The sequence below is a fragment of the Cordyceps fumosorosea genome, assembly GCF_001636725.1.
Source record: "Cordyceps fumosorosea ARSEF 2679 chromosome Unknown scaffold_10, whole genome shotgun sequence".
NCBI lineage: Eukaryota > Fungi > Ascomycota > Sordariomycetes > Hypocreales > Cordycipitaceae > Cordyceps > Cordyceps fumosorosea.
In genome coordinates this window covers 219,141-247,131 of record NW_017387310.1, presented here as the reverse complement: position 1 = coordinate 247,131, position 27,991 = coordinate 219,141, and the positions used below count along the sequence as shown (strand labels likewise).

Sequence of the window (27,991 nt, the reverse complement as noted above, 5' to 3'; positions counted from 1 at the left end):
TCTACGCTGGCATGCGCTTACTGAGGAGTGACGTAGCTCCACTCATGCTCATTATCGCCATACTGAATCTTCTCGATCCAGTCCTTCATTTGCAGAGCAATTTCGCCCGACTCTTCCGTGTCCTTAAGACCGCAGTTGACCATGTTGCCCTTCCAAGAAATCTTGCGGACGGGGCTGACAATTGCGGCAGTGCCGGCTCCAAAGGCCTCGAGGAGGCGGCCCTCCTTGTCCGCATCGTACAGCTCTTGCATAGTGTACTTGCGCTCGCTAATCTTCCACCCAGCAGGCGCAAGGTGTTCCCTGGCGAGGCCGAGGATAGAGTCGCGGGTGACGCCCTCGAGGATGGTGCCGTCGAGGGGCGCGGTGATGAGCTCGTTCTGGCCGGTGGCCTTGTCCTTGATGGCGACGAACATGTTCATGGTGCCGACCTCGGTGACGTACTCCTCCTCGCCAAAAAGCCAGAGGTTCTGCTGGAAGCCGCGGCTGGCGGCCTCCTGTTGGGGCACGATGCAGGGCGCGTAGTTGGCGCCGAGCTTCTTGTCGCCGACGCCGCCGGGCCAGGCGCGGACGGCGTAATCGGTAGCCTCGAGGGACACGGCCTTGAAGCCGGTGGGATAGTACGGCCCCACGGGCGAGGCGATGACGAAAAGGAGGGCGGAGCCGGGGGTACCGACGCCGAGCGTCTTCTGAGTACCAATCATAGTCGGTCGGAGATAGAGCGAGTAGCCGCGCTGGTCGGGGATGAAGCGCGACTCGAGCTGCGCAAACTTGGAGATGAGCTCAATCAGGTTGTCCGGGTCAAAGGTGGGCAGGGCGATGCGGGCCGAGGACTTGTTGAAGCGCTCCATGTTCTTGTCGGGGCGGAAGAGGCGGACGTGGCCGTTCTTGTCCTTGTAGGCCTTCATGCCCTCGAAGCACTCAAAGGCGTAGTGCAGGACGCATGTGGCGGGGTCTAGGGAGAGGTTCTGGTAGGGCGTAATCTTGGGTTCCAGCCATCCCTGCTCCTTGTTCCATTCGATCGCGAGCATGTGGTCTGTTTGGGAGTGGGCGGATTAGCTATTTTTACTCCTCATGGAATGTCATGGGTGTCCTCACCTGTGAATTCCTTGCCAAACACAAGCTCCTCGGGCCTGGTAAGAGGCTTGGGGGTATCTGTCTTGGTGATGCTAAGCTTGGAGGCATCAAGCCCACGAAGCTGCGCGACCTGGCTGTAGAAACGGCCAATTGGCATGGCGCGCTGCATGGGGGCAGCGCGCAACAGGGCAGAGCCCATTCTGAGAGCGGATCGCATTGTGAATTGTATAGTCGCGGAGTCGTATGAGTGTTTGACCAGAATGTACCTATCGGCAAGGGCAAAAAGATTGACGAGATGCTACAGCCGCAGGACGGGTCTGGGGAGAGGGAGTGCAGGGAAGAAGTACTCGGTGTGGAGGGTCGTCAGAAGAAGTCACGAAATGGCACGATGCGGTACCGGAGCCGGTGTGGAAGGGCGTACAACTCCGGGGGATACAAGAAGCAAACAGTGAATCATTTTTAGTGGTTGCGGGTGCTAAAAAGCCCGCCGCTACCCGCTGCAACCCTATCTCGGCGCCAGGCTAGCGCCTCAGGTTTCGGTTCAATAGCCATGTAGGTACCCGTACTGTAGGCAAGGTCCGATCTTGTGCCGCCCTGGTGACGATGGATTATTGATGTACTGAAACAATTAACATGATTTGATCTATATTAGCTTCTTGTGCAATTGTTCTAAAAGCACTTCCTTCCCCTTAGTAGCTGGCTTCAAGTGGTGTTTTGCTTCCTTGTGCTCGTCCATCGCATTGACTTTAGAAGGCTGCGCCACACGTGGCACCAACAGCCCGCGCCTCGCCTTTGAAAGGTAACCACACGTTCGTAATAAATACCCATGCTCAAGCTATCGTCATCGTCGTAATCCAAATACACCGTTCCACGAAACAGCCGCGGGGGTTGCCGTAGCGCAGGCAGCCTTCTATCTTGACTCTACTGCTTTGTATTCGTCTAGACATCCGACAAGTTTCCATCTTGCGCACTGCTCAGGCCAACGACGGTGGCAAGAGCTCCCCTGAGCCGGGCTCATAATAGCGACTCGAACCGACATGCTGTAATACACCAACGAGCAAGCGCCGCGCAAACAGCCATACGACACAATGTTTTCCAACGCGCTGAAATCAATTTCCGCTACCAACATCACGGGCAACTACACAATATCGCCTAACGCGACCTCGACAGCTGGCCCGTGGCGAATCTACGATGCAAAGAAGAAGTCGACCGGCAAGCCCTACAGCGTCTTCGTCTTTGATAAGAAGTCGCTCGATGCCCACGGTAACTCTCTAGGCCGCTCCGGAGCCACCTCTTTCAAGAAGACGGTCGAAGAGGTTGTCGAGCGACTGAAAAAGGAAGCCTCCAGCTTAGCCAAGCTGCGACACCCGAACATTCTCGAACTCGTCGAGCCTGTGGAGGAGACACGAGGCGGCGGGCTTCAATTCGTCACAGAACCTGTCACGGCGTCATTGGCAAGTCTTCTGCAGGAAAAGGATGAACAAGAACGATCCGGTGGCCCTGGTGGTCGCTCAAGCCGCTATGTAACCGAGGACGCCGACGGTGTCCGCCGCAGGAGGGAACTAGAGATTGATGAGCTCGAGATTCAAAAAGGCCTCTTGCAAATCAGCAAGGCTCTTGAATTCTTCCACGAAAATGCCGGCCTCGTCCATGGCAATCTCACGCCAGAGGCCATTCTAATCAATTCCAAGGTAGCCAACTCTACCTAGCCACTGTATGGAAACAGCTAACGGTCGACAGTCTGATTGGAAAATAAGCGGCCTGTCATTCTGCAGTCCAGCAGACGGCTCAAATAAGCCAACCTCGATACAGGGCATCAGCCTCCATGAAGTTCTCAATCTCGACCCTCGGCTCCCCAAATACGTCCAACTAAATCTCGATTACACCTCTCCCGACTTTGTCATGGACAACAACCTAACGTCCTCCGCCGACATGTTCTCTCTAGGCCTCCTAGCTGTCGCCCTATACAACTCCCCGCATCGATCACCCCTCGAGAGTCACGGCAGCATCTCAACATATAAGCGCCTCTTTTCCTCCTCATCAACGGTTCCTTCCGGGTCAAACAGCTTCCTCAGCTCCCGCCCGCTGCCAAAGGAGCTCGCCAACCATGTGCTGCCACGCCTCATCACACGACGGCCTGCGCAGCGAATGACAGCACGCGAGTTTCAAGAGAGCGAATACTTTGATAATATTCTCGTCTCCACCATTCGATTCCTGGATTCCTTTCCCGCCAAAACGCCTAACGAAAAGTCCCAGTTCTTACGTGGTCTGAACAAGGTACTACCTTCGTTTCCCAAGTCCGTCATGGAGAAGAAGATTCTGCCAGCCCTTCTCGACGAGCTCAAAGATAAAGAGCTACTCTCTCTGATTCTTCAGAATGTCTTCAAAATTGTCGACCTTCTCCCCTCCGCGCGTCGAGCTTTCAGCGAGCGTGTTCGCCCAGCGCTCAAGGAGATCTTCGTCACCAACGCAAAGCAAACTCAGGAAAAGGATGCCGCCCGAGACGCTGGTCTCATGGTATTTCTCGAAAACTTGGCAGCTGCGGCCAATAATTGCAATGGCAAAGAATTCAAAGATGGTTAGTGATGAGGTGCTCCCATAACAATTAGCTGCTAATTACTCGACTTAGATATTTTACCTGTTGTTGTTGCTGCCATAGAATGCCCTACACCGTCGATTGTAGACGCCGCCCTACGCAGCCTCCCAGTCGTCCTACCTGCCCTCGACTTTAGCACCATCAAGAATGAGCTGTTTCCTATCGTCGCCGCCGTGTTCAGCAAAACCAACAGCCTGGCCATCAAGGTCCGCGGTCTGCAGTCATTCGTAATTTTATGTGGCGGATCCAACGATGGTTCAAGCGGTGACGACGGTCTCAGCGGCCTCATGCAGGAGAAAAAGAAGACGTCTTCCTCCACCGCGCTGGACAAGTACACCATGCAGGAGAAGATTGTGCCACTCATCAAGGTCATCAAAACCAAAGAGCCCGCCGTCATGATGGCTTCCCTCAATGTTCTCGGCATCGTCGGTGACATTGCCGACGCCGACTTTGTCGCCATGGACATCCTCCCGATCTTGTGGAGCATGAGCCTCGGGCCGCTGCTCAACCTGAAACAGTTCCAGGCGTTCATGGCCCTCATCAAGACCCTCTCGCGCCGTGTCGAGGACGAGCAGACACGCAAACTACAGGAGCTCGCCGGCACACCCAATGGCGCCACTGCCGCGCCCAACGAAGACTTCCTCGCCTTTGGCGGCGTCACCGGCACCGCCTTCGACAGCGGCTCCAACGGCGCAACGGCCGACGACTTTGAGGCGCTCGTTAAAGGCAAGGCCACCGGGAGCAGCCCCAACCCCGGTAGCAACGGCTTCGCCAGCTGGGACGCGCCCCAGGCCAACCCCGTGGCCACCGCCGCCGCCAAATCGCCCATAAGCCCGCAAGCTCCCGCCTTTTCCTGGTCGACACAAGCACCGGTCAGCCCTGCCGCGTCCGGGGGCCGCTCGTCCTTTTCGCCGCAGCAGCAGCAGGCCAGCTTCCGCACCGTCACGCCGGATCTCGCGCGGTTCGAGCCCATGGCACCATCCTCCACGCAGTACAGCCAACCGCTGCAGCCTTCGACGTCATCCTTTGCGCAGCCCGCCAGTGCTACTACACAGTCCACGTCGTCTTCCATAAACTGGGGCGCCACGGCCGCGTCGACACCCAACCCCTGGACATCGACGAGCGGCGTCAGCACGCCCAACTACAGCAACATGGGCGCCGGCACCGCCAGCATGGCATCGTCCATGGCCAGCCTATCGATTGGCGGCGGACACCAGCCGCAACGACCGCCCCTGCCAAGCCAGACGACATCGTTTTCGCTACCGCCGCCGCCGGGCGCCGGAGCGAGCAAGTCATCTGCGTTTGGCGACATGCAATCGAGTAGCGCCTCGGCGTGGGCGACGAGCGGCAGCAGTATGGGTGGCATGATGGCGCAGCAGCAGCAGCAACAGAGGACGATGAGCGGTAGCGGGATGGGCATGGTGAATACGGGTGGTGGCACGAATGCGAGCGCGAACGCGGCAGGGCAATCCAAGAGCGGCCTGGACAAGTATCAAAGTCTGATATAGATGGAAGGAAAGAGGTTGGTTGGGGTTGGTTGTAGTCTTGCACATAATGAAGTTGAAGAGTCAAAATCAAAAGATACAACGTATTCTGCTAAAGTATTGCGCTCATTTTGCAGGTCGAAAGACAAGAAAGCAACAAGCAACAAGCAAGTTGCGAGATTTCATGCAAATGGTGTTTATTCATTATGATGATCTTCTACATGCGAGTCTCCCCTTTGTGTCCGGTAATGTCGATGACAAAACTCGAGCTTTCAACTTTCAAATTAAAATCGGTAGTACACAATGAACATGTCCGCTTGTGTCCATCCCCCGCAGACGAGAATCTGAGCAAAGATTAAGACATGAGGTAGAAAAAGAAACCAACAATGGTGTATGTCGACAAGAGAAGCAAATGAAAAAGCCAAGAAAAAACGCTCACAGAATAACCAGGAATCTTTCATTGTGAAAAAAAAGAGAGAGAGAGACAAAGGGGAGGGGTTAAACCACTGGCACGGTTAAACAGATGACGGTGTGACGGGCTTGCGGGCGTCCTTGTCCTCTTGCTCATCCGCCTTCGCGCGATCTTTATCGCCATCATCTTCATCATCGCTGTCGTCGACAGTCACGACTCGGCGAACCTCAAACATGTGCTGGCTCTCGAAGCCCGACTCGGTGCGGACGTCGATGACCTGGTCTTGGGGCACCATCTCGTGGACGAAGGGCCAGCCAAGACGACGGCAGAGCTCGGCGACGACAACGTCACAGTCACCGAGCAGGTCAATGTCAAAGTTGATATGGGTGACGGGCTGGCGCGAGACATATACTTGCGGGATATGCGGGGGCAGCCAGCTGACAATCTCGGAGACGGGAGTAACCTTGAGCGAGGTGCCGATGACGATGACGAGGTCGACCTTGTCGCGGTCATTTTCCGTCAGGCGTCGCGAGAACTCGTCGGGGAGGGCCTCGCCAAAGAAGGTGATGTCAGGCTTCATGACGCCGCCCGTGTTGGGCGTGTCGTACGCCGAGGAGTGCTCGTCGGAGCTGTCGTCGTCGACGGACCACCGACGACGCTTCCGCTCGCTGGTACGTCGGCGCTTGGCGGATGAAGCTCGGTTTGCTGCGGCGGCAGCGATGGCGGCCTGGTTACAGCGAGGACACTTGGGGATGATGCCGGCGCGGATGTCAGGGAAGATGCGCTCGCCGGGGCACTGATAGCCGCACTGAACGCAGGAAGCGGTGCCGAAGGAGCCGTGGCACTGAATGAGTTTGTCCTTGGGGACACCAGCCTTGATCTCAAGGTTGTCAATATTCTGGGAGTAGTTGGTAAGGAGCTTGCCGCGCTGGTGCAACATGGCAATGAACTTGTGCGTGGGCGTGTAGCGCTCCGTGGCGGGGATAATGTCTTTGGCGACCGAGTAAAAGATGGACGGGTCTTCCTTAAAGACGTCAATGTCAAACACCTCTTGCGGGTCGTTGAGGCCCAAATGGGCAAGCTTGGAGTACAGGCCAGTGCCCTTGGAACGGAAGTCAGGGATGCCAAGCGACGTGGAGATGCCGGCGCCAGTAATGAGGATGATGTTGGAACTCTTAGCGATTAGGTGTACGGCATCCTCGACGGTGTTGTAGCGGGCAATCTTGGCGCGCTTGGAGAGCTCGCGGGTGATTGCCAGGGACAGAAGGCTGTAGTACGACTCATCGGGTTCGCCCTCAAGGAACGCCGGTGGCTTGATGTTAAAGGCGGAGAGCAGCTTCTTGGCTGTATAGCGGCCAGCGTCCACGGTCCGCTGGCAAAAGACAGCAGGGCCCTGGTCGCGAAGCTCTCTGCGGAGACGATTCGCCTCATCTGGAGTACAAGTATCGTTGCTGTCTGCAGGGGGTGTCTGTCAGCGGGGTCGAGTGACAACAGGGTGATGATCAGGAACGTGACAATGTAGCTGCATCGGCATGGTTTGCACGGTGGCAGAACAAGAAAACAGGCAAGAGGCAAATTTTTTTAGGGGATAACTCACGACTATATGTTGACGAGGAAGCTGAGCTGTCCTCAACTATGGCTTCAAAGGTATCCTCAAAGAGCGAGTCTGTCTCCCATGAATCGCGCACATCAGCCACACGTTCTTCCAGGTCAGCGAGAGATACCTCAATGGCGGCATCCTTGAGTTGCGCCGCAGTCGGTTCAGGGGGCAGTCTGTCGAGGGCGTCGGCATGTGCTCTGCGATTAGGCAGCTTGACGCCTCTCGCAGCGCCACGCTTAGTACTCATGGACGGGAGCCGAGAAGCTGAAGTTGCTGAGGCTCAAAGGCAGCTTCCGCAAGGAGGTACAATAGTTGCAAGGAAGTTGTCGGCAACTAGTTATCGAAAATGCAGAAAACAAGTGGCAAGACTCAGTTGTTTGGCAGGTGCAGAATGTGATGAATAAAGCCAGAAAAAATCCAAAGGGAGCCTGGTGCTGGGATTTTTTGTGCCAAACGGTCTCAGGCCGTGATAAAAGTGGCCGGGTAAAGAAGGGATGATGAAGGAGCAAGAGTTTCCTTGGTGTGGGCGGCGGCGGCGGCTAAAGTCGCGAGTTCTGAGGGGAAGGACGACGACGAGCCAGCACTTTGCAATGCCTTGCTTGATTTTCCCTCCTTTGTGGCTGTTTGATATTCGGTAGGAAAGACTACCGGTAAGAAAAAGTGGCTGGGTGTTAAGTAAGAGAGCGAGCGACCTTCCAAGTGGACGAGTTGCTACAGCCCTAATAAGCAAGTGCGTGCCAGAATGTCTTGCTTGTATAATAAACCCGGCGTTGTGGGAGAAGAAGGAGAGTGCGTTTGGTGATGGCGGGGATGGGGGAGTTGGGGCCGCTCGATCAACTCGCATACAGTGAGAAAGAAATTGGACGAGTCGGGTATTATAGCCAGGTGAGGGTTGGTATCTGTCTCACAACAGGGCAGATGGAACGCCCAGGTTGTCTGTCAGCTCGTAGAGCCTCGCGCTCGAGTAGTATTTGTTTTTCCTTGCTCTGCGGCAAAACAAAGGTTTAGAGATCTGAGTTGCAGCCAGGAGAAAGAGGTGGGAGGGAAGTAGAGGTTACTTCTGTTTTTCGGCTCTGGTGTGTGTTACGGCCTTGCTATCCATCCACTTAGTCATTTTATCAGGACGCCAACGCGGGTTGATACGTACGTACCTTTGTATAGATGTGATATGATGTGTGCGAGCCTATTGTTGCCTGTCTGCCAGTAGCGTGAGGCGCGGTCTGAATCACGATGTTTGCACGGATGCTATGGGGGAAAGGTGGATGCTGGCGATTTTAGCTATCTCGTGAATTTCTCGGGCCAGCAGTTGGTCGTTGTCGTTTGTGCGAGCCGTTGACGACAACGTTCCTCTGCCTGCAGACCAAGAGGAACAATCCCCTCCGTCCCAGGCTGTATCGGTGGTATCACAGATCACTGGCGGATTTGTCGTGTTTCAACTCAGTACAGACTAGCAGTAAGAAAGAAGGCGAATGGCATCCAATTGTGATCGGTAAGAAGGGAATATATATATAAAAATAAAAAAAATAAAAAAGGGCCAAGTCGCTGGCTGGCTCGACGAGTTGCGCCAGTTCTTGGTGATGAAGGTGCAAACGGCAGGAGAGAAAGAGGTTGTACTGCGAGGCAGAAAGTGAACATGCAAGCAAGACACACGAGCCAGCCCAGCCAGAGATACCACTATTACCACTATTACCACTGTTACCGCCCCTCATAAATCTTCAGGTGGGCGGCGGCCTGGGTCTAGACTGACCTGACCGACCATTAGGCCACCATGACAAGCTCATCAGGCGTCAGCATGATAAATAATCCTTTCCTTTTACTCACAGCGCAGTTTTTATCTCCAATGTTCTATTTATCAACCCTGTCAACTAATGCGCCAGAAATCCATTCGGCCAAAGTTCCGCCTCAGCCTCAGGCCAGGCATCAGCCAACCACCACTCAATGCATCGTATTATAGACGGGAACAAACCTTACACATACTAATTGATGGGCGTTGTTAATATGTCCATTCCTCGCATCGATATCGTGGTTTGCTCGAAAAATCCGCGCCGATGTGCGTGTCGCGGAGACAAGCCGCAGCTCAGGGTTGATACCACCATACCAAGACATGGCTTCTTCAAGCCGACTTGAGCATGGAGAACAAGGCATCGGGCGCAGCAAAAGTTAGAAAAATTGAAGTAACCTATGTCTCCTTCCTAAACACACGCACATTGCAATCGAGGCGTCCCTACAACCAGAAATGGAGAACTCGGAGGGCCTCCCAGCCTCGTCTAAGTTGACGACACATGGAAATCGGACACTCGGAAATACCCAGCACTTCACCATGGCGATCTACTCCGTAGACAATAAAAGAAGATCGGAATCCAAACTGTACATCATAAGACCTAATTATTCTGACACGCACGTCATCGTCATCCGAACCGCAGCCTGCCATCCCGGCGATCCCCCATCGCGTAACTTGAAAGTACACGCACAAGCAAACACAAAAACACACACCGCCACATACAACCCCGGCACCAACAGTTGGTACTCGTAGGCCTAGCCAGAGAGCAAGCAGTTGGCCAGCCAGGAAGAAGGCGAGCATCGCCCACGTCGTGGCATGGGCAGAGCGTGCCCAAGGAAAAAGCGGTAAACGGTCCTCGCAGAGAGCACGAATCGGCCACCGCAGCGACAACAAGCCAACTGCTACGCCGTGCAATGGTGAAGCTGTAGGTAAGGAACGAGGAGGAGTGAGTGTGAAGCGCGTTAGTCGTGCTCTTCTCCAGCGTCTGGTATAAATTGGTGGCCAACTGCGAGAAGGTCCAGGTGTGAAGCAGTCATTTTCAAAGTAAAGGCCACTGAAAGAAACGTCTTTCTTCGGAGAAGAAGGAACTGGGAGAGTGGACAAATCAGGGCACCTGGCTTAGCACAGATTATATATATATATACCTATCAAGATCAGTCATACACATGTACTCGTATATTTTGCTCGCCAGCCTTCACTTCTACGCTGCTAACATTCTAAAATTCAAAATTGTGAGTTTTACTATTCCTATCTTTTGGTTCGTCTATCGGATAAATATGCAGCCCATGGTAAAAAAGACACAATAAAATAACAGACTTCTGCTGATTTAATCCAACGAGTCTCTTGTACTCCGTACTCGACATGATGAAATGGTATTTAAAGAAAAAAAACCCTCTATAAAACGTAAACGATTGTGGGTCGCTAAAGAGCAATAATGATACAAGCGCCTTATGTCTCCGTCTTGCTGTTCTCGTGTATTGCCCCTGCCCAGTTATTTTTTTATTCATTATTCGCATTGTTTCCAGTCTCCTCTCGCTCGTCAACCGATCGTCTTTCCATAGGCTGCCATGCTGCACCAATACCAGCAGCCAGGACACCCACCGCGACGACAGGCGCGCCGACCTGCGAGTTCGATCGCGATCTGTTAGATCTTGATCTATGTCTCGACTCTGGTGTGCCGGGGTGCGGAAAGCTATTTTCACGCACAGACGTCTGCGTGGCGTTCACCGAATTGGAGCGCGAGTGTGACGGGCTACGAGAGCGGTTGATCATCTCCCTGGGGTGTTGCATGGCGAACGTGAGGGTGTTCAGGCGGCCACCCTTCACGCGACGAATAAAACTGAGATCAGCATAGACATCCTGCAGAGGCTCCGGATACCTGCCCATATCTTCGTCGGAAATGGTCACGCCGGGAATCTTGCTGGAGCGATTCTTCAGGAAATTCGGAACCAGAGCCACAATCAGCGAGTCGGGTATCAGACGGATGATGATGCCGACGGGGATGGAGAGAGAGCCGAGAACAATCGCAATAGCCCACATGGTAGGCGACTGGTAGTTGGCAATCTGGAACGCAGCACCGCCAACAAAGATGATGAGGACTTGACCACCACACATGATGGCGCTGATGGCAATGAAGAACCAATTCTTGGTCAGGCCCTCGAAGATGTTGAAGTTGTTATCTAGGCGGCGGTTGTTCCACTGATTGAATATTTGCATCCATACGAAGGTGTTGAATACAAGAGTCGCCTGCTGGTCCGGCGGAGGGATATCAACCGGGCCAGGCAGCGGAAGAATGCCCTTCGGGCTTCCATAGTACAGCACAAAGGTGATGACAAGCTGGTAGATGGCCTGCCCAATGATCATCTTCCACATGGTAGGAGATATGATGGATGAGCCCTTTCGCTCAGGTTTGCGGTCGAGGACGCTGTCCTGGGGTGGATCAGTGGCCAAAGCGAGCGCCGCAAGCGTGTCCATGATGAGATTGACCCATAGCAGTTGCACAGCGCTCAGGACAGACTTTCCTTCGGGGCTTGAGACGGCCGAGACAAAGGTGAGGACGACAGCAGTGATGTTGACCGTCAGCTGAAACTGCAAGAAGCGCTTCACTGCATCATTAACTGCACGACCCCATTTGAGGGCCTTGACAATGCTAGTAAAGTTATCGTCCATGAGGATAATTGCAGAGGCCTCTTTAGCAACTTCAGTTCCTGCAATGCCCATGGAGAAACCCACATCGGCAGTTTTGAGAGCAGGTGCGTCGTTGGTACCGTCACCAGTGACAGCGACAGTTTCGCCCTTTTCCTTGAGACGCTTGACAAGAATTCGCTTATCTTCAGGGCTAGACCTAGCCAAGACATGGAGTTTGGGAATGATTTCGGCTTGCTGCATGCGGCTCAGGTTGCGGAAGTCCGGCCCCTCCATCACCAAGCTGTTGGGCTGAAGAATACCGCACTCCTTGGCAATAGCTTGAGCAGTCAGCTTGTTATCACCAGTGACCATGCGGACCACAACGCCAGCGTGTTGACACTGCTTGACGGCCTCATAAACGCCTTCACGAAGAGGGTCTTGGATGCCGACAATACCAAGCAAGGTCATGTCCGCAAACATGTCTTCAAAGCTTATCTCATTGCTGTCACCGCGGCGAGCACCTCTCGGGGGCCAGGCATCAAAGTCGCGATAGCAGAGGCCGATAGTGCGAAGAGACCTGTTGGCGTAGCTTTCAATGACGCGACTGATGGTTTGAATGTTGCTTCTAGTCATTGGTGTGACTGAGTCATCCGTGGCCGGGTCGCGTAGGGTAGTCCTGCACTGAGCCAAGAGGATCTCTGAGGCACCCTTCACATAAAGTCTGAACTTGTCATTTGAAAGCTTGACAACGATGCCCATGCATTTGCGGCCCGAGTCAAAGGGAATCATCTGCACGGTGGTCGCACTTGCACGAACTTCAGCAACAGGGCCCATGCCTAAAAAGTCTCTAGCAAAGAGCAGGAGAGCCGATTCGGTCTTGGAGCCGATAAAAGTCTTTTCACCCTCGACTTCACCTTCAAAGGCCGTTGAGTTAAGGGCAACAGACTTGAGTAGCAGGTCTTTGACGGGTTCGCTGAGCTGACCAACAAACTTAGCAGGGGTGGTCTCGGCGCTGGAGTCCTGGAATCCCTCGACAGGCGAATCGGGATTGCTGTCGCGCCGTTTGGCTCCACCGAAGTGGCTGGTGGTACCAATCGTTCCAGAAACAATCTGCATCTTATTTTGCGTCAAGGTGCCAGTCTTGTCGGAGCAAATGGTGGTGGCGTTTCCCATGACCTCGCATGCCTTCAGATGCCGAACGAGGTTGGCATCCTTCAACATGCGGGTTGTGGCAAAAGCAAGTGCTAAAGTGACAGCCAGCGGAAGACCTTCGGGTACGGCAACGACGATGATAGTAACGACGACAATGAAGATTTCGAGGAACGATTGTCCTTTCTGGGCGGGAGTGACCTGAGGTGGGAGATGGGGTAGGCGGACAAGGAACTGGATGAATAGAACAATGAACAGGAGAAGACCAGCAGCACCACCAAGTTTGGCGATGTAGGTAGCGATGACGTTGAGCTTGGCTTGCAATGGAGTCATCTCAGGGTCTTCATTGAGAGCCATGAGAGTCTTGCCGTAGGAAGAGTAAATTCCGGTAGAGGTAGCCATGTACGTTCCCACACCCTCCATAATGCGAGCGCCCGATTGGATAAATGGATCCATCTTCTTCAGGCTTTCGTGACCTTGGATGGCATTGTAAACTTCATCACCGGAGCGCTTTTTGATGATATCGGATTCACCAGTCGTCTGAGATTCGTCACACTTGACATTGAAGCCCTCGATCAAGACACCATCCACAGGAACGAGATCGCCCGGCTCAAGGTGAATGACTTCACCAGCCATGACATCAAAGACCGAAATTTCAGTGGTTTTTCCCGCGCGTACCACCTTGATGAGACGATCTTGCTTCTTCTTGTTTAACTTGGCAAACTGACGTTCCTTGGAGTAATCATTGAGAGAGCCAACGATGACAACAATAGCAATAGCAACGACAATGGCAACGCCCTCGACCCATTCAACATTCGCCTCACCAGGTTCGTGCTCCTGGCCAAAGGTCTGGTAGAGACCAACACCAAGAGATATGACGGCGGCGACGGAAAGCAGAATCAGCACCTTGTCGTTGTAGGTGATCCACATGAGTTCGAGAAGCGATTTACCCTTTTTCACAGGGAGGCGGTTGTCGCGAAACACACGATAACGATCAGCAAAAGAGTTGTCGGCCTTGCTGGCTTTGCTGGCGCGCGTGTCGGTTCGCTCTACGACCGGCGATACTGTGTCAGAGCTCTCGGTGTAGGCCTTAACATTTTTGCCAGTGGCGGTGGCTTCTTCAAAGGAGACATGGCCGGATAAATGGCTCTCATCCGGGTTGAGGCCGGACTTGCGATCGGTGCGAAGGCCCTTTTCGAGGCCACCGAGGCCGCCGAGCTGATAAAAGGCCGTGAGGCTCTTTGGGTTGAACATTTTGTTTAGCTGGCCGGGGGTAAAGGCAAAAGGATTGTTGTCGACTTCAAAATCCTCTTCGGTACCGACGTCGGGTTTCAAGGCGGTATCATCCTTCATGATCTTCTCGTTGCTCAGCGATGAGGACTTGTACTTGTCAGTCTGGGTCGAATTGGAAGCGACTACCGTTGTTTCGCCATATGAATGTATTGATCTGGTGGCGTCTTCAGATTCAAGAGAGTTTTGGCGGGGACGAGCATCGCCAGAAGGAACGGAGAGGAAGCCAGCGCCTCGCTCACCGAACCCGAGGACGGGGCTAGAAACATTGTGCGGGCTGGTAGGCCGAATATCTCTGTCAAATGAGGTATCGGTACGGAGATCGGGACGCCCGACGTGGTGTGTGAAAGAAGGGACGGGCTCGCCAGCCAAAGTGGTCGGAGAGGTGGTATCATCGTTGGCTGGTGAGGTGACATTTTGGGCGGGTTGGCTGTCTTGATCTTGGGTCATGTCGGCGACACTGGCGGCGGGACTGACAGCAGTGGTGTCGATTGTGATGGTAGGCCTGTAGCAAGGAAAATCATGTTAGTAGTTGAGAGGACGGTGGCGGTATTGGACCAAGTTTTATGTCAAAGAAGCCACGGGAGGGAGCCTATGTGGCGAGTCGTCGAGAGGGTACGCACGCTCTTCGCCTACCAGCGGGTGGTGGCGGCTCGTTATCGCTGGAATCAGGCATGGCGCGAGTAGGTTCGGCGGAAAGAGGCTATGCTACTGGGCTGTCGGTTCGGGGTGACGAGAGTCATTGGTTGAAGGAGAGCCGCGGCGGGAGAGAAGAAGAAACTGGCGTCAACACAAGGAGCGGAAACAGTATTCAAGCCCTGTCGAGGCAATGGGTGAGAGGGAGAGAATATGAATCGACGTCAGAGACCTAGGCAATCATGATGACCACGAAGCAGGTGGTAGGTTGGACAATACGTGTTGAAGGCAGAAGGACAAGACCGGGGAGAGGTGAGCGGGAGGGCAAGTGTTGAAATGCCAGAAGCCAAGAGGCGTACCAGTAGCTTGTATTGGCAGGTGGAGATGGGACGGGCTGTGGTGCGGGGGGGGGGGGTGTGCGATGTGGAGGGAGGAACGGGGCGGCGTTGAGGGTAGAAGTTGGCGGCACGAGTAAGTGCCTGTTTGTCAAGAAGGTGATTTGTGGTAGCGGAGGTGGAGGCGGTTGTGTGGTGCGAGGGAATGAGGTGGCGATGGAGTGCCGACAGAGAACCTTGGCGAATTTGCGTCAAGCAAGCAAGCAAGCAGGTCCAGCCCAAGCCAAGCAGTGCAAGCGACGAGGCACTAACGTTAGCAGCTCCCAGGCACCTGTGGTAGATCAACTGCTAAGGCCGCAAGACAACCCATGCCAGGACCGGGAACGCTTAGCGTGAGGCAGTGCTCATGCTGGTCTGTAATTGGTGGCTTGCAGACTGTGCACCCCCCTGGGATGTGGGGAGTACCTACGGGCAGGTTTATCAGCAACGGAGGACAGGATATCTGGGTTCTTGGGCTGGTAGGTAGAGGTATGTAGAAATCTAGGCAAGAGCAGTGATTCATTATTCGTGTGGGACAAGTCACCAAGTTGATAAGAAATACTCGGTGCACGCATACGGTAGGTGCGGCCTTGAGGAAGCGGGCGCTTAACACCTTAACTAAGACAATGGGCTGAATGCACGTGTAACACCTGCAGTCCGTCTTGGGCACCTACTGGAGATATTCATAGCGCACGTACATAGCCGCTCTACTGCTATCCTACAGGAAGATCCTCCCCCTATCCCACTGAAATATCTCCATCACCCACTAATACCCTTTCTCCTCTTATTTACTCTGATACGCACAGTATTTGCGTATGTATTGCAGACAGACCATTTAATAAGTACCTCAGTGTGACAGCTTGTCAGTTTATTTATTTATCTCGTTTTTTAACTTTTTTCTCTATGAATCGTTGATGCAGCAGGGGTATTTAACAAGGAGCTTTCACCAACCGTTTCTTATTATTATTTGCACGGACCAGCGGGTGGCCGTCAACATTGTTTGCCGCGGCTTCTGTACGGCATCTGTCCGTACGGATACTTGCTTCTCATATCTCAGTTCGGCAGGTATTCTATGAGTCTGCATCACCGGTACTTTTGTTTGCACACTGATATGTCATGGCTCCCAACAAGCAGGCCGGAATCCTGTGCAAACACCAGTGAATAGGTAGCAAGCCAGTTCCATGGAAACATGCTTCAACGGAGTGTGAGTGTGCCTTGCTTTACACCCCATCAGACAGTCACTTCACCCAACTCGTCATCACTCTCGTACTGAGTAGTACCAGGGCAAGCATTTTCAAAGAGCCAAAATAAATCAAATCACGGCACTCCTCGTCGGCCCATCACCCCATCACCCCATCTATATGTCGTCGCACCAAAACAACGTCACTAATAACTAACTACTGCACAGCCAGTCCCTGCGCCAGCCTTGGTGCGGTGAGTGACCGGTTGCAACTTGCTGCGGCCCAACTGCAAACGCATGACCATCCATGCTAGATCTGGCATCGCATCTTGTCCGCACTATTTGAAAGAGTAAAAAAAACTTGCTTTTTTTCCCTTGTTTCCACCCATCCTGGCTCTTGTCTATCTCTTGTCCCGTCGGGTTGCCATGGTCCACGGCACGCAACCCTAATAACATCCTGGGCAGAAACATGGCCCTCGGCATTCCTCAGGCCGTCAAGGCTGGTATTGAGCGAACTTGGCTTTGGTTTCTAGATCACATCTCAAGCGTCGTTGGCATTCTGTAATTTTTTTTAGTTTGTTCCTAGGGCGAGTTTTTGCAAACTCGTTTATCTACTGTCGACTTGTAGCATGCACCTGTGATCTCCCTAATGACATTAGCGGATGGTCTGGACTGACAGATTTCATATGCTACCAGTGGTAGAGTGATCCTCGTCGAACTCGAGACCCCTATTGAGGTTAGAAGGAGGATACCAGTAATCTCTAATATACATACATTTGTTTGAATTTTACATGCTGCATTTTTCGTGCAAATACTTTGGCTGTAGCCGCCATCTGTTGATTAGCAGCACTTGGTCAGCGGGTCTTGCATTAGTGTAAAATCATTGGATAACAAAACGCCACCAGGAACAGGGAGAACATTCAAGTGCCATCTTACCAGGTTCTTATACCGAACATTTATTGGATGGCTTGACTTCCCGAAACTACTGTACAGCTGCGGTCACTTGTGGGGTACTGCAGCCGACAATCGTCTGTACCATCCGTTGTCTCCTAGTCTGAATCATGACTGAGAAGTCTATTCGTGCCACAAGTCTTGTCCTAGTTAGTTGCTTCATACGATTCTCTCTGAGTGTATTAACTTTGATACGCATCCGCCTGACTAGTCCACAGTGGCAGTGCATCGCCAGCCACGTGGTATCTGCTACTATCCGTGTAGCTTCATGTGTGTCTGTCTAGGTGCCGTGTACTTGGCGGCCTCCCATACATAATATTGACAAATCTTACTTCGTGATGATTTCCATTGCTGCTTGCATTTGAGATTTTATTGAATTTGAAGTATTTGGAGCAGCGGACTTTGAATCAAGTCTAGACATGTAGGTTCTAGCTCTTCTTCTCAAACAATTTATCGACAGTGCCTCGAGTCACTCTGCTCTGCTGGAATTTCAAATATTGCAATCATACTGGCTATAATTACAGTAGGGTCATTTCTCAGGTCTATACTAATAGTAAACTAGCCCTGATACATGTCATGATAACTTCGGTGCTTGTAGACACTCAAAGTCTCTGTTGGCTATTGCTTAGTTGCCCACGGCACCACCACCACTGGTACGCAACATGGTTGGACATAATAACAAGTACTAGTTACCAACAGACACCCAAATAAAATACACAGCGCCAAATAACTCGGCGACTTCATTCCTTGTCGAACGCTATGCCTCTCGTTTCATACCCCCTTGTGTAAGTTGAAGGTTAGCAGGGGCCGGCTAACACTCGCTCGGCTATCACGTCCCACAGCGGCGTCCATTTAACTTCCCCAATATTGAGGCGAAGCACCCAAACGATCCATGGAAATGGCTAGCAGCCGTTAGCTCCCATGTGTCACGTCCCGGATGGCAAATTGAAAGGGACTTTTCAGATGATCATGGACGTGAGTCGTCTTGCCAAGTCGGGAAGGTAGCCAGTTGGGCAAATAGTGTCCGCAGCCCACTGGTGAACTGTCCAATTACACAAAACGCAGGCTCGGGTAATTGATCGGAGACGTTGCTTTTTATTTCCATTACAGTGCATCATGTCATTACCATTTACTTTCATCCAAGGTCTGCTTGATACCTAGCTTACAGGCCTGTAAAGGGCCTGTAGTTGGGATGTATAGAATAATAGCACAACTGCACAGATCGACTATTGCTTCATCAGCGCGGACCGAGATGCTCGTCTTGTCTTATTCTGCAAGCCATCTATTAACCTCAAGGCTTGTTAATGCTAAGCTGGAGCTGCAGACCCATCCAACCCCGCGAGCTGAATTCGCATCAGCTTCATACTTCATGCACCACCAAAGGCAATAAGGCACACAGTCACCAGTCGCATATATTCATGGAAGTTCCTGTCGGCTTTCGTTTTTGTCATTTTGGTTGAGTCTATTTTCTCATTGCTGTAGCACATCGCACAAAAAGCCATTCTTGCTCCCTACATTTCGTGCCGTGGTTTTCTGCAACCTCCTCGTCCAACCACGTAAATAATTCGGGCTTCCATGCGCCAGATCGTGTCACTCTGGCAGCGGTATCATCCCACGGGCGGGGTCGAGCGGTTGAATGCAGACTATTGGGCCTTTTGTTTTACACAGCCTCCTTCACAAGCCAGGGTCGCATCTGCAAGCGCCATTTTGGTGTGCTGCTGTTGCAGCAGGATGGCCACACTTTTGCAGAGATGATTAATGGTTGGGATAAGGATTGGTGGAGGTTCTGTCATCAGGATCGTAGCATCTGCTGCTAGGTATGTCCCCTCTTGGTTGAGAGCTGTTAATTAGCGAAGGTGAGACATGCTTGTTATTCAACGCTCCAGCTACCCTGTACCTAACGCGCAATCTTTATGTCGCGATGTTTTGCTAGACTTCTTGGTGACTTAGTTATCTTGTTATGATCAACTTATTCTTGTCAATCTATGTCTAATTCTGCTTTTCTGTACGTGTCTTTTGTTCTGATTTATCGATTGTTGAGTTGTTCAACCACCTCGGGTCCGATTCGGTAGTCCAATACTAACATTGTCGCCAACCAACGTACAACAGCAACAGTGTAGACCTGTGTTATATTCGATCCTCGAAGATGTCAGAATATACAGTGAGGGAAGTCCAAAGTACCGCACAGCAAAACCGGTGAAGTAATAACAAGGCCTGTAAGTTGCGCCTTGGTAGTTGCTCATCTCGTATAAGTGACTGCTTGTGAGAGTTGGGCGTACGTGGGCCATCCAATGCCGCAACAAACACCCAGATAATGCACCAGTCATTAACTCACCCAATCAGTTCCTTCGCACTCTCATCTCAATTCCCAGCATGGCAAAATCAACAACATGGCATTGATGCACGCGCCATCACCGCTAAATGGAGAGCTGTGGTGGGGTCGGACAGGCACATATTGGCACCCCACCAGATATTTTTTTTGGTGCGCTGCGGTATCGCGCGATCACCACGAAAGACCCTTCACTACCATCTGTTTTCTTATTGAACCAATACATCTTGCTGTCCGTCACGAATATACCGTCTACGAATTATCCCTACCCAGCAGACATCATGGAAGCAACCAGCCAACAACAACAGCAGGAGGACGTTGCCACCTCCAAGCGCATCTATCTTGGTACGCGAACCTTGCGAAACGCAACAAAAATATTTGTCTCCTTCCCCAATTCCCGGCTGACTCTTTCGAACCGTTAGGAAATCTCCTCTACTCGGTCAAGCCCGGCACCATCGAGGACATGCTTCACGAGGGAGGCTTCGGCAACTTTGAAAAGATTCACATCTCCGTCGATCCCGTCAGCGGCCGCAACCCGGGCTACTGCTTCGTCGACTTCCCTGACAAGGCCTCGGCCGACCGCGCCCTCGAAACCCTCGACGTCTCCATCGGCGGTCGCCCCCTCAAGGTTCGCCCCTGCGAGCCCAAGAAGCCGCGCGCCTCGACCGGTGGTGCGCGTTGGGGCCGCGAGGGCGGCAACGCCGACTCCGGCTCCTCATCGCCCGCGCGCAACAACAACCGCAATGACAACGGCCAAGGCTTTAACCGCTGGGGTGACTGGAACTCGAACCGCGACGGACAGCAGCAGCAGCAGCAGCAGCAGCAGCAGCGCGGCGGTAGCGACAGGAACGGCCCCGGCGCGGCCCTCAACCACTTTGACGAGAACATGCAGGAGGAGGGCCGCAGGCTGTTTGTCGGTGGCCTGGGCAAGATGATTGACCAGGAGCACAACCGTGTCGAGATGGAGTCCATCTTTGCAGAGTTTAAGCCGTACGTTGTATCCTCACCTTGAGCCTTGCGCGGGGCTTGGGGCAGCGGTCATCCCCCCCTGCAAGTGTACTGTCCGACATGTCTGCCAAGGCGGATTATCTCAAAAACGAGAGATCGAGCGCAGTTTGGCCGAAGTCAAGAGAGAACATGCACACTTTTGCACAAGGCACAATGTAGGAGAAGCAACGAGCTAACAACCTTTGTCGTAGGGCCGCCATCGGCAAGCGCATCACTGCCCGCCCCGACGACAGCAAGCCCAGCGGCAACCGCAACTTTTGCTTCGTCGACTTTGACACGCGTGAGGAGGCCGAGGCCGCACGCCTCGCCCTCGACGGTATCGAGCTCAACGGCAGCCCCATCACGGTGCGCACCGCCCGCCGCCAGCGCGAGCAGACGATGCCCAGCAGCTACCGCCACGACATTCAGCGCAACGGCAGCGGCAACGGAAACAACAACGGCGACGCACCGGCGGGTGGCGCCCAGGACTCGCCAAGCAGGGGCTTTGCCTCTCGTGACTGGCGCCGTCGTGCGGACTAACTTGAAAAAAGCGAATGACACAGAAGGGACGAAAAAGACTGGGGGAAGAGGCGTTAGAGAGAGGGAAGAACCAACGAGCTCGATATTCAAGGCTCCGAAAATAATCAGAGGACCTGACGAGGACCAAAAAAAAGGGCAAACCACAGCGATATTAGCCAACACGGGTTTCTTGCCTGTGTTTCAGCGGCAGACATCATCTTCGTTTGATGTTTTATATTTTCTTGGGGTTTTCATCCATGCCATTAATGATGTAATGAAGAAGAAATGTGACAGGGGTGGCCGCAAGCTGGGCTGTTTGGGATATGGTTATGGACAATGGGAGGATTATTGTTTTCCTTTCTGGGCTCGGGTACGGATACATGATAGAGGCTGCGCATCGTACACGATGTGGCCAGTATGCATATGGCACACGGCCGCTGGGCAAAAAGGAAATCATTCATACCAATGCAGGAACTTGGTGTTTTGTTAACCAACAGCATGCAAGTTGTTCCACCCGAATTCATGCTCTCTCAACAGTGACCCGGCCGTCTTTCCAACTCTCACCAGACCGGACAACCCGCCACACCGGGCACGATTTTCCCATGATGACAGTTCCATGCTTATCCACATGTTAGCTAGTCAACTTAGTGCTTGTCCATCAACGAGCAGCACTGCCTCATCGTGACTTTTCTACAGACACGCCCATGGGCCGTCGAGGCTTCTCACCAGCCGGACTTGCAAGCCACGGCGTCTCGCTCGACCAGCTCCAGAAGCAATACCAACAACCACGAGCCTCCACCACGACGGTCCTTTCTTCACCTCACTTTCCCCATCCGTCCATACCCGCGCCGCGCTCACTGCAACCTAATCCTCTGCACAGCCTCAATCACGAGCTAACAGGGCGAGGTGGAGAAGGAGAAGGTTGTTAACAGAGCCTGGAACTATTACTAACAGCATTGATACTGGACAACGACAATCGGGCAGCTTCTTAATAAACTGGCACACCCAAGGTATTAGTTTTGGTAGCTGAAGGGCGCAATGATCTTTTGCGCGCGCGCCCCGTGCGGAAAATTCAACTCTTGGCGCCCGGCCCCCATGGGTCAGATATTGCGAGCCCGGGGGGCGTGTCGACAGCAACGACGCACACCATCTTGAAAGGGGTCCCGTCATCGTGCGGCGGCTGGGGGGCGTTGAAACGGGCCGTCCTGGTCAAACATCTCATGAGGAGGCTGTGCAGAGTGCGACGAACCTTTCATGTCAGAGCTCGTGGGATGCGGCCAAGGCTCTGGGAACTCAACCTCACTCAGCCTGCGGGATGGGAAGCAACACAGCCCTCCGTGCAGCTACTTCATAATTGCCTCGTATTCTGTTACCACAATTTCTCTGCCAGCTTTCTCACGGGTCATCTTTGTTTCCCCACACGCGAATTTAAGCTTGTTCTTGGTGGCCGCACTAACGAAAACCTTGGCCACAAATCGAGCATCACATTGACATGAGCAGATAATTAAGACAGAAACACAAATGAATCAAAAATTCATGTAAACAAAGACATTGTCTTCTTTGGAGGCCTCCGGCCATCGAAAGTCTACTAAACATCCATGCCCCTAGGTATGAGCCGATGTGGAAATTACACCAGTACAGTTTAATTTCCAAGTAGCGGCTAGATCTGAAATCGCAAGATTGAGTTGCAACAGGGAACGAGACCGCCCCCCCCCCTCCCCCCCAATGTAGAAGTTGTGTGTAATACATACATCAGAGACAAATCGACGTCACTCATCACCGCCGACCCAGGTCAATGTCCCGTACGCGCACCATGTCCTTGCGCTCCTCCTCATCGCTCCCATCCCGCGACAGCGCCTCCTCGAGCCCGAAGAACGGCGCTACCGCCTCCCGGACGACCCCCCTCCAGAAGCCGGCCACGATGTCCGTCTGCTCCGCGCCGGTCTGCTTGAAGTCCGGGAAGGCGTTGACCTCGAGCAGCCACGCGCGTCCCGCGGCGTCCACCAAAAAGTCGAGCCCGAACGCCTCGAAAGCGTTGGGCAGCGTCTGGAAGTGGAAGGGCGCGACGCGCGCCGCGCCCTCGAAGATGTCGCCCGTCACGGCGCACACCTGCGCGAAGACGTCCTCCTTGGCCGCCGCCGTGAGCCCCTCGAGCGCCCAGAAGGACCGCACCGCCGCACCGCCGGGAGAGTCCTGCAGGCACGTGTTGGTCAGGAAGGTCGCGGGGTCGTCGGGAGCCTCCCACGGCGCGCGGTAGGGCTTGCCCGCGAAGAGAGCGAGCATCGGCCGGTACACGTGCACGCGCAGGCTGCCCGTGCAGAGCACGTAGGTGCGGATGTGGAACTTGTGGCCGCCGTCGCTGAGGAGCAGCGGCGGGTGGATGTACGGCTGGGCGACAAAATGCCGCAGGTGCGAGGTTGTGATGTAGTCCTTTTCGTCGTCGTCGTCGTCGTCATCACCGCCGCCCTGAGGAGTCTGCTCCTCACGCGCCGCACCGCCCTCTTCTCCCTCCGCCTCGTCATCGTCGCTGTCCGGCTGGTTCTCCTCCCACCCGTCAAAGATGGCCTGCAGCCCGTCCATCGTGCTGAACAGACGGATGCCCTGGCCCCTGTCGCTCATGCCCGGCTTCAGGATCCACCACTCCTTGCTCTCCGGCGGCGCGCCCTCACCCAGCGCATCGTTGCGAGCAAGGCTCTCGCGAAGATCAAATGCTTCAACGAGAGCATCGTCCAGGAACTCGGCGTAGTCCACCTCGAACGCCTCGCTGCGCTTGACGTGCGTTTTGAGCACAGAGTCTGGCCGCTTCGCCACCCAGTGCTCGACCGTCGTCGAGAGGTAGTGCTTGCGGTTCACGGCCCTCCTGATCATGTAGCTGTTGATCAGGAACGATCCGGTGTGGGAGTGGGCTTGGTCAAAGTCGAGGGCCTCGTATTGCATGATCTGTAGCGCCCGCGCATGCGGCGGCGAGAGCGCGCGTGACGCACAGAACGTGCCGTCGTCTGAGACCGGAACAGTAGTGATTAAGTCGATCGAGTCATCAGGCAGAAGCGATTTAAGCGCAGACACAATTAGTGGTTGCACATACTCATCTTCGTAGGCAACAAATGCTTGAATCTTGTCGGAGCTGGTGCTGGCTGATGGTTTCTCTCTCAAGGCCAATATCGTGCTTTCTTCCCGCATAGCAGGCTCTGAACTGTAAAAATCTAAGGGTAAGAATTGTGTCTATCGATGGAAAGTATGTATAATATACACGCCACGTCATGTATGCACGTCGTCTTTATCTATTCCTACTGACTCAGGAAGATCCAGACTTCAAACCGCCCAGGGAACCATAGCACACACAAAATGAAAAACGCACTACGATCGTAGATGAAACATGACTGGGTCAACTCACAAGTTCAGCTCCTGTTGGCCGTTTCCTACACCAGCCTGTGCGAAGTTCGCCTTGAGAGGCGTCACGCTAATGGTTATGTCAGCGGTGAATCACCACGATGCCGAAACCTTGAAGCATACCTTGTGTGACCTTCCTTGACCACCCATCCATCAGACCCGGGTCCGGCCTCCTCTACACTGGTATAGACGTCGGTGAACCTGGGTGCCCATTTGAAGTGCTTATGTTTGTGCCCTTTGCAGTCGGTCTTGGTGGTGTCCGGAGCCGCCGCCCGTGACAGATCCCCCTCTCGGATCCGGGCCTCCTCCTCGTTGGGATCCGCGGCGGTCGGGTCGTCAATCTCCTCGAAGCAGCCACCGGCCTGCCAGTAGTTTTGCAGCATCTGGGTGAGGTACGTCTTGCGGGTGTCGACGGCCTCGACGAGCGGCACGTTGACGCTGTACAGGTCCACGCTGCCGTCCGTCGGCCACTGCTGGTACACGCCGTTGATGACCTTGACGGCCTGGCGGCACGCAGCGTCGATGATGACCGGGTCATGGTTGCGCGAGAAGAAGGCGAAGCTGACGGCGATGGCCCGTACCTTGCAGACGGCCGCCTCGAGCGCGCCGCCGAGCGTGCCCGAGCTCAGCGCGAAGATGGCCGTCGTGTTGCGGCCGTAGTTGGGCCCGCTGACGACGAGGTCGACAGGGCCCTTGTCGTGGAAGAAGTGGTTCAGGCCAATCTGCACGCACGACGCCGGCGTGCCGTCCACCAGGATCCATTCCTCCTCGCCGGCGCCCGAGGCGTCCGGCCGAGCGTTGGTAGTACCCTCGGTCTCTTCCCCGTAGACGGCGGCCGCCGGCCGAAAGTACAGCGGCCGCAGCGTCTGTCCGATCATGTGCGCCTTGCCGATCCATGAGCGCTGCGAGTCGGGCAGACACACGGACACGGCGTGACCGGCCGCCTTGAGGTGATTGACAAAAGCGTGGATATAGGGCGACGCCTTGGTCGACGGCGGACCGTCGTCGTTGGTGACCAGTATATGCATGACGGCGGCGCGACGGCTAGGCGCAGACTTTCAATATGGTAAATTGTGGCAAGAGAACATGAACCGTGCCCTATAATGGTCCCATTTGGCGACTGTAAGACTTGCGAAGAAAAGGTGAAATCGGCAAATGCTGGTGATGGAGGGGCATCTTTTTAACCCGCAAATGGCCACCGCCCGAGATTGGAGACGAAGGTGGGGCAACACAGCCGAGCTTGTGACGGCCTTCCTGATGGTGTCAACGTTTATCACTTGGGGGGGGGTATGGGTTTGTTACGCTGCTAGAATTGTACCTGTAATTATAATCAGAGGGGAAAAAGTCGATTGTTGCGAAAATGTGCATATCTTAGTTGACTAGTCTCTAACATGTAGAGTAAAATAGGTAGTTAAACAAAATGAACTCCCCCAAACGCCACAATATCCCAATATGCTTCCTTTTCTTCAACCGCTCAGTTTCTTAACTAGGTAACAGACTTGTAATAACATGGAAGAATTTGTCGAAGAGAAGAAGGAGGAATTTGCTGACCGGCGTAGAGAAATACGCGGCAGCATCCATCATTATAAAGAAGTAATGCTCATGATGCAAAAGACCTATCGATTCCCAGGTCCAGTTGTTTATGCGCGAGTACGCTTGGTAGATGTCGAGGCAAGTCCGTCGTCACCGGCTCTTTTGGTGGGTGCTGGTGCCTTGGGCTCCTTCTTCGTGCGTGGCCATGAATCGAACAGGCTTGATTGGCGCCTCCTCTTAATCGGAGTCTCCTCGCTTAACAGTCTGTTGGATGATCTCGTTGTCCTCCTGGTCTCGGGTGGAGAGACTGGTGCGTATCTCGGGGCCTCCGGAGTCTTGGCAGTCTCCTTGCCGGTCTTGGTGGGTGTTTGGGGGACGGGGTTCGCAAGACGTTCCTTGACTTCGTCTTCGACATCAGTCATTGCCTCCTCGTCTTCAAGCTCCTTCTCAGATAGCTCTTTCTTTTTGGGAGGGAATAGTAGTCGTGGCTTGACGGATGCTCGAGTAAGTGGCTGCCTGAGACGAGCGTCCTGGTCCAGCTCCTCCTCCGCATCATCAAACCTGCGCCAGAACCTTTTGCCGCGGAAGACGTACACCATTCCATCCTCGCGATGCATAGCATCCTCGAGGGACTGGGAGCCCTCGCCAGGAATCGCAATCTTCCTACGACTGCGACGGGGGCTGGTCGCAGTCTCTTGCTTGGAGGGGCCGGCAAATGGGTTGGCATCGCTGGTGTCGATCTCGGGAATTGAGTCCTTGGTATCAGTGAATATTTCAATGGGCTCATCCCCCCGCTTGGCGGTAAAGCTATCCATGCCGAGGCCCGAGTAGGACCTGGGCTTTCGCTTTGGGGCTGAGTCGTCGCTGGAAAAGAGGTTGCGAGCAAAGGTAGCGATTTCGGCGGCTGTTTTCTCGTTGGCAGGCTTTGATGGAGTTTTTGAAGGAGTAGGAAGCATGCCGCTGGAGCGAGAGGAAGACCCACGACCAGTCGAATTCACTGCGTTGCTGGTGGGTGGGAGATCGAACGGCCCAAGCGCCGCGGCGGCGTTTGCAATGCTCTGAGCTGTGAGTGAGCCCGAAACACTGCGACGGCTGGTATCAGCGGGGGGTTGGCGTCGCTTGCGCGGTGAAGGGACTGGCGAGGCCATGGCAGCGTTGCTCTGAATGTTGGCCCTTCTAGTGCTGCGCGGAGAGACAGGAGGCTTTTGATGGGAGGTGGCAGGTGAAGGTGTGCGATTGCGCTGAGTTGAGCTTCGCGTGGAACGGCTCGGTTTGGGGTAGGGGTGATAGTCGTCCTGATAGCCGAAGCGAGGTGCTGAGGGGGCTTGCATTTCCCGAGTCGACGGTGGCGGTGACGGGGTTCTGACATTCATCCTGGCGGCCATGACACGTTGTACAACTGCGAAAAGGATATAGCGCGGTAGCTGTGGGACGTGGTTGCAAGGCGAGGCAGCAGATGCTTTTAGCTACTCGCGTCACTGTCTGTCGTGTAGAATCGCGGACTCTCGGTAGGGTCAACACTAGGGAAATAGACCAGGAGATAGCAGCTTAACAAGCAGCGGCAGGATAAACAGCGCAGGAAAAATGTTCAACACTAATAATGGCTGTAGAAATGCAATAGGAATCGAGTATGGGATAAGCCGTCCTTGTTGTTGTGAGTTTTTGTAAACACTGTTGTTGTTAAACGATGTAGGGTAGAAAAGGTGATGCGAAAATCTGGGAGAAGGAGGTTGATGTTCTAGTACGGCGACACAAAGAGGAGGCTGGGGCAGAGGTATGGGGGCTCGGGCGCTGGACCAGCCCCCTCTGCTAAGGTGCAGTGGTAGAAGCGGGGCCCACACGTGTCGTGCAGCTTATTTTCTACACAACGGCCGCCCGCGACGCGTCCCATGCTAGGGGAGGGCGCGTTATTTTCGTGTAACTAGGGCGTCTTTATTAAAGTGGTCTCATTATTAGGCGGGCCGATGATTATCCTGGTCCTTGGATACAGGGATCCCTCAGTACCGTAGTAGCACTGACGGCGCTACGCAGACGCCTGTAGATGCCGAAATCTGTCTACTGGGGACGCCGAACGACGCT

General features: G+C 53.9%; 7 protein-coding genes across 7 annotated transcripts; 2 read left to right on the top strand and 5 right to left on the bottom strand.

The window, feature by feature from the left end:
• Positions 1-17: 17 nt before the first annotated feature.
• ISF_04566 (branched-chain amino acid aminotransferase, cytosolic) lies at positions 18-1,291 on the bottom strand (the record flags this gene model as incomplete). Its single annotated transcript, XM_018848172.1, has 2 exons — positions 18-1,033; positions 1,096-1,291. 2 exons carry the CDS (start codon positions 1,289-1,291, stop codon positions 18-20), a joined length of 1,212 nt encoding a protein of 403 aa, XP_018704506.1.
• Positions 1,292-2,162: 871 nt separating this feature from the next.
• Positions 2,163-5,178, top strand: ISF_04565 (protein kinase domain-containing protein ppk32; the record flags this gene model as incomplete). Its single annotated transcript, XM_018848171.1, has 3 exons — positions 2,163-2,765; positions 2,815-3,652; positions 3,704-5,178. The coding sequence occupies 3 exons, from the start codon at positions 2,163-2,165 to the stop codon at positions 5,176-5,178; spliced, it is 2,916 nt and encodes a 971-aa protein (XP_018704505.1).
• Positions 5,179-5,669: 491 nt separating this feature from the next.
• ISF_04564 (NAD-dependent histone deacetylase, silent information regulator Sir2) lies at positions 5,670-7,413 on the bottom strand (the record flags this gene model as incomplete). Its single annotated transcript, XM_018848170.1, has 2 exons — positions 5,670-6,997; positions 7,164-7,413. The coding sequence occupies 2 exons, from the start codon at positions 7,411-7,413 to the stop codon at positions 5,670-5,672; spliced, it is 1,578 nt and encodes a 525-aa protein (XP_018704504.1).
• A 3,033-nt stretch (positions 7,414-10,446) lies between these two features.
• Positions 10,447-14,689, bottom strand: ISF_04563 (ATPase, P-type, calcium-transporting, PMCA-type; the record flags this gene model as incomplete). Its single annotated transcript, XM_018848169.1, has 3 exons — positions 10,447-10,569; positions 10,654-14,518; positions 14,637-14,689. The coding sequence occupies 3 exons, from the start codon at positions 14,687-14,689 to the stop codon at positions 10,447-10,449; spliced, it is 4,041 nt and encodes a 1,346-aa protein (XP_018704503.1).
• A 5,075-nt stretch (positions 14,690-19,764) lies between these two features.
• ISF_04562 (ribonucleoprotein) lies at positions 19,765-21,010 on the top strand (the record flags this gene model as incomplete). Its single annotated transcript, XM_018848168.1, has 3 exons — positions 19,765-19,828; positions 19,906-20,473; positions 20,683-21,010. The coding sequence occupies 3 exons, from the start codon at positions 19,765-19,767 to the stop codon at positions 21,008-21,010; spliced, it is 960 nt and encodes a 319-aa protein (XP_018704502.1).
• Positions 21,011-22,765: 1,755 nt separating this feature from the next.
• ISF_04561 (Tubulin-tyrosine ligase) lies at positions 22,766-25,407 on the bottom strand (the record flags this gene model as incomplete). The annotated part of the gene is made up of 3 exons (XM_018848167.1): positions 22,766-24,182; positions 24,384-24,449; positions 24,503-25,407. 3 exons carry the CDS (start codon positions 25,405-25,407, stop codon positions 22,766-22,768), a joined length of 2,388 nt encoding a protein of 795 aa, XP_018704501.1.
• Positions 25,408-26,019: 612 nt separating this feature from the next.
• ISF_04560 (hypothetical protein) lies at positions 26,020-27,285 on the bottom strand (the record flags this gene model as incomplete). Its single annotated transcript, XM_018848166.1, has 1 exon — positions 26,020-27,285. One exon carries the CDS (start codon positions 27,283-27,285, stop codon positions 26,020-26,022), a length of 1,266 nt encoding a protein of 421 aa, XP_018704500.1.
• Positions 27,286-27,991: the final 706 nt, after the last annotated feature.